The sequence below is a fragment of the Lolium rigidum genome, chromosome 1 (genome assembly GCF_022539505.1).
Source record: "Lolium rigidum isolate FL_2022 chromosome 1, APGP_CSIRO_Lrig_0.1, whole genome shotgun sequence".
Lineage (NCBI taxonomy): Eukaryota > Viridiplantae > Streptophyta > Magnoliopsida > Poales > Poaceae > Lolium > Lolium rigidum.
Window position 1 is genome coordinate 290,337,193 of NC_061508.1, and position 4,608 is coordinate 290,341,800.

Genomic DNA, 4,608 nt, shown 5'->3' on the forward strand with positions numbered 1-4,608 from the left:
GTGAAGATATCATGCAAAAACCGTCGTTTTGAGTGGTATCCTCATCTTCCAAATCTTTGAATTATTATCGATTGAAATATCATGCTGAATCAAAGCATTGTACATGGAAGCCACAGAAAATGCACCATTCCCGGTGAGATAAATATGCACCATTCAGGATAATCATGATATGACCGATTATGAAGATAATGTGCCAAAATTTCCATTTTCTCTAATGGGGCGTGTTCTAATAAATATGACATAAAATTATAATTGTACCCAGCGAAAACACAATACTGCGATTTGTTTAGACAAACCCCAAGAAAAAACCGTGTCTTCTATCATTTTTTCCATTTTTATATAAGCACGGCTCCTCCGGATACTAGAGAAAGATCGAAAACATCCGCTAGAACTTTCGAGGTTAGTCTCCATTTCCACCAAAATCAAACCAAACCCTGAGGGCCCGTGGAGAAGCGAGCGGACGCTCGGTGCGACCGCGCAGCGTCCGCGGAGACGCAAACCTAGCGCATATTTGTGTCGTGTTTGCGTCTCCACGGCCGCTTCAGACACGATGCGTCGTCCCGCTGAAGATGGTGCCAGTCGCATTTACATCGCGCGCCGCTAGAGATGGCCTAAGCGCAACTCCTCCTCCGGCTATAAGGGACTAGAGAAAGGAAGAAAATATCCGCTAGAACATTCCAGGTCAGTCTGGACCGCCGCTCCATTTCCACCAAAATCAAACAACAAAACCCTCGCCTCGCCTCGCCGCCATGGCCGACGGCGCCGCCCCCCTCTCCGCTGCCGGCCGCCGGCAGGACCGCCTCAGCGCCCTCAGCGACGACCTCCTCCACAAAATCATCACCCAGCACCTCCCCGTGACGGAAGCCGCCCAAACCGCCGCCCTCGCCAGGCGCTGGCGCAACCTCTGGAGCTCCACCCCGCTCGTCCTCCGCGACGCCGACCTCCCCGAGCCCGCGCGCGACGCCGTGGTCCCGCGAGTCCTGGCCGAGCACCCAGGCCACTTCCGCACCGTGGTCCTCCACGACTGCAGGCTCGCCTCCCTGGACCGTGAGCTCCCCGGCTGGCCGCTCGTCCTCGCCGCCAAGGACACCCAGAAGCTGGATCTCCTCCCGAACCAGGTCGACCCCTTCCCGTGCATCCCCGAGGGCATCCTCCGCTGCGGCACGCTCAAGGAGCTCTCGCTGGGCTACTGGGACCTCTCCCGCGGCGCCAACATCTCGCTTCCCCACCTCCGCTCCCTCACCTTGATAATGGTCGTCATAAGCGACCAGGACCTCGAGCACCTCGTCGCTGCCTGTCCCGCGCTGAAGACCCTTCATCTCAGCAGCACAGGACCTGCGCACGTCCGTCTCCGCAGCCCAAGCCTCCACTGCGCGCTGGTTGGGCTGTGGATGGTGGAGGACTTCGCGGTGGTGGACGCGCCGCTCCTGGAGCGCCTCATCTTGTTTCTGCCGCCGCGCGATGATGGTGTTGTAGTAAGGGTCAAGATTGGTGGTCATGCAGCCAACCTGCGGGTGCTCGGCCACCTGAATACAAGAGCTCACAGGCTGCAGATCGGCGACATCGTCATCCAGGTACAGCCATATCTCTCCAGCTCTGATCTCTCTCTCTCAACTTGAAAATGTTCCGTCCACAATGATCCATTCATCATGCATGTTCTACTCTGTGATCTTGAAGCAGTCATTTGAGTTATGAATTATGATGTTGTTGCATTTTGGTGCACGTCATTGCAGTCTCCCAAAATCATTATTCCATCCTTATAAATTGATCCATCCATCATGGGATTTCCTATGGTCATAGAACACTTGATGGGTAAATTATCGTCTGCCTGTCTTGGTTGCATTGCAGCGTAACACAATGGCGAGCACAAGCGCTGTGATTCCAAGCGTCAAGATACTGGCGGTGGCGGTAAATTTCGATGTCCTCTCGGAGGTCAGGACGCTGGCCAGCTTCCTCAGATGCTTCCCCAACGTTGACACGCTGCACATCGAGGTAGCTGACAGTTTCCTTCAGTCAGTCGATCATTTCTCAGTGGCAACATCAGTCGTTAGCAGCATGATCCATACTATATGTTACTGAAATGGTCACTCATTGGTTCGCATTTTGCAGTCTGCCGTGCATGGTTTTTCTATAGTTGCCAATGAACCCTGTGGGGAGATTCATGCCAGGTTCTGGGAGGAGGTCAGTCTGGTTGAATGCTTGAGATCGCACGTCAGGAAGATGGTCATCCACAAATTCCGAGGGGATCAGAACGAATTCCGGTTCCTCAAGTTCGTCGCCATGAATGCCAAGGAGCTGCAGTCTTTGCACGTTGTGTTGCAACAAGAAAATACTTCCTCGACTGACAAGATGAATGAGACTGAAGATAATTTGCAGAGTCTATGGTTTCGAACAGGGATCTCTGGAGTGCTGCTGGTGCGGCCTACAGTGGGGTTTACTTCGATCTTGCAGAAAGCAACTGATCTCACATCCGACGACCCTTTTCGCTTCTGAATGCATGGTTACTTCGCCCTATGCTTTCATGATTGGTCCGCTCCTTTTGGGGAATCGCTGACTGTAGATCACCCCATTTCCTGTGTAGCCATGACTTCTCCTGAGATATGGCTGATTTGAACTACCATGAATACGTAAGTAACATTGAAGAAGTATCCGTAAACAAGTGTTACTTTTCATGTGTTCTCCAATATCACTGTGTTGATGTTATAACAAGCCATGTGCTTCTGAATATGGTGCGCCTGTTTCTTAGCATGCCTTTGGTGTCATATGCTTTGCTTCTGTCAATTTTGTTCATTTTTATCATGAGATATTTAGGGTATGTTGAGCTTTTTTACATGTTGCCTACCTCTTTTCTGTGCATCAAAGTGACTGGGATAAGGATTTGTTCTTGTTTAATGTATCAGCTTTTGTAGACAGGATCGGGATGGAAAATGCTTGTGATCCCATGCCATATGATAGCTCGGCTAGTTAACTTCTTATTGTCCATCGGAAGCTCATATTCTGTAGCTTTAAGGACAACTCTCAAAGCTGAAGCCCTGTGTGAACATTTGACTGGGTATTGTGTTTCTTTAGGCGTCTGATGATTCTGTTGAAAGTGACCCTCCTTAGTGTTTGTGCATCCCGGAATTGAAGTTGTCTCTTCTTTCAGCTAATGAAATGTTCTTTCAGCTAGAAGAAGTATCCAGAAACAATTGTTACTTTTCATGTGTTGTCCAATATCCATGTGTTGGTATTATAATAGCCATGTGCTTCTGAATATAGTGCGTCTGTTTCATAGCATGTCTTAGGTGGCATGCTTTTCTTCTGTCAATTTGGTTCATTATCATCAGATGTTTAGGGTATACTGAACTTGTTTGACATTTTACCACCTCTTCTCTGTGCATCACAGCGATTAGGATCAGGAGCTATTCTTGTTTAATGTATCTGCTTTCGTAGACTGGATTAGGACAGCAAATGTTTGTGTTACCATGCCGTATGATAGCCTCGGTAGTTAACTTCTTATTGTCCATGGGAGGCTGATCTTCTGTAACTGCAAGAACAACTTTTAAAGCTGAAGCCCTGTGGGAACATTTGACTGGGTATTTTTTGTTTTTGTTTTGCAACTGACTATTCTGTTTCAAGTGAGCAACGTGGTGCTCCTAACCCTCCTTGGTGTTTGTGCATCCCAGGCTCGAAGTTGTCTATCTGTTCTTTCAGCTAATGAACTGGTGTAGGTTCACTAATGTTTGCAAGAAATTCCTTTCTGCACAAGTGGCACCTGACGCTGCCAAGTAAAGTACGTACTAGCAAATGGGATGGAAGCAAATATAGTTCAGTCTTTCAGTACCCCTTCTATCCGTGCCTGTGCACTGGTATGTGGCATTGATTTTTCTAATTAACAATTGCTAGAAAATTTGTGTAAATAAACTAAGCCTAAAATTGCAACTCTAGAAGTATTGCAGTTTAGCATTAGACAATCGACTCTAGTAGAGAAGCAGTATATCAGCAGAAGTGAATGTTAGTACAACAGCTTAATAAATGGGCTGCTGTCGTTGCCTTTGTGCTTTGTTGATTAGGGTAACTCCAACGATGCCCCCACCCCAAAAAATGAGTATCATTTTTGTTTCGATTTTTTCCATTTTGGGTGCGTCGGGCATGTGAGGGCGTAGAACATGTGTCGGCGGACACTTTGTCCGATACACCCAACGCCGCACCACCCACAGCCCCAGCTCAAGAAGGACCGCACCACCCACAGCCCCAGCTCAACAAGGACGTGTCCACTATTTTTTTATTCCAAATTTAGATAGTTTCAGCTTTAAAATTAGAGAGTTCAACACATAAATCAAACTACCCAAAGGAAAGGATCATGTAACAAAAAGTTAGTTTTTGGGGAACAAAAGTTTTGACAAGGTGGGAAAAAACTCGTGACAAAAATTTAGTGAATGTGGAACATAGTTGACATCCACAAGGACCAAATTGTAGAACTTGTACTACATCCGTTTCAATGAATAATACTTTTTTCTAGATGTCAATCGAAGCAAAGATTGATCAAACTGGTAAATGAATCTAACAACGGTTTAATATAGATATCATATGAAAATATATTTAATGATGCATGTAGGACACATTTGG

General features: G+C 47.2%; 1 protein-coding gene across 1 annotated transcript; it reads left to right on the forward strand.

Moving 5' to 3' along the window:
• Positions 1-776: 776 nt before the first annotated feature.
• LOC124660029 (putative FBD-associated F-box protein At5g22720) lies at positions 777-2,659 on the forward strand (the record flags this gene model as incomplete). The annotated part of the gene is made up of 3 exons (XM_047197835.1): positions 777-1,574; positions 1,849-1,992; positions 2,110-2,659. Coding segments are annotated over 3 exons (1,326 nt in total), but the record flags the coding sequence as incomplete, so codon positions are not given.
• Between the last annotated feature and the right edge of the window lie 1,949 nt (positions 2,660-4,608).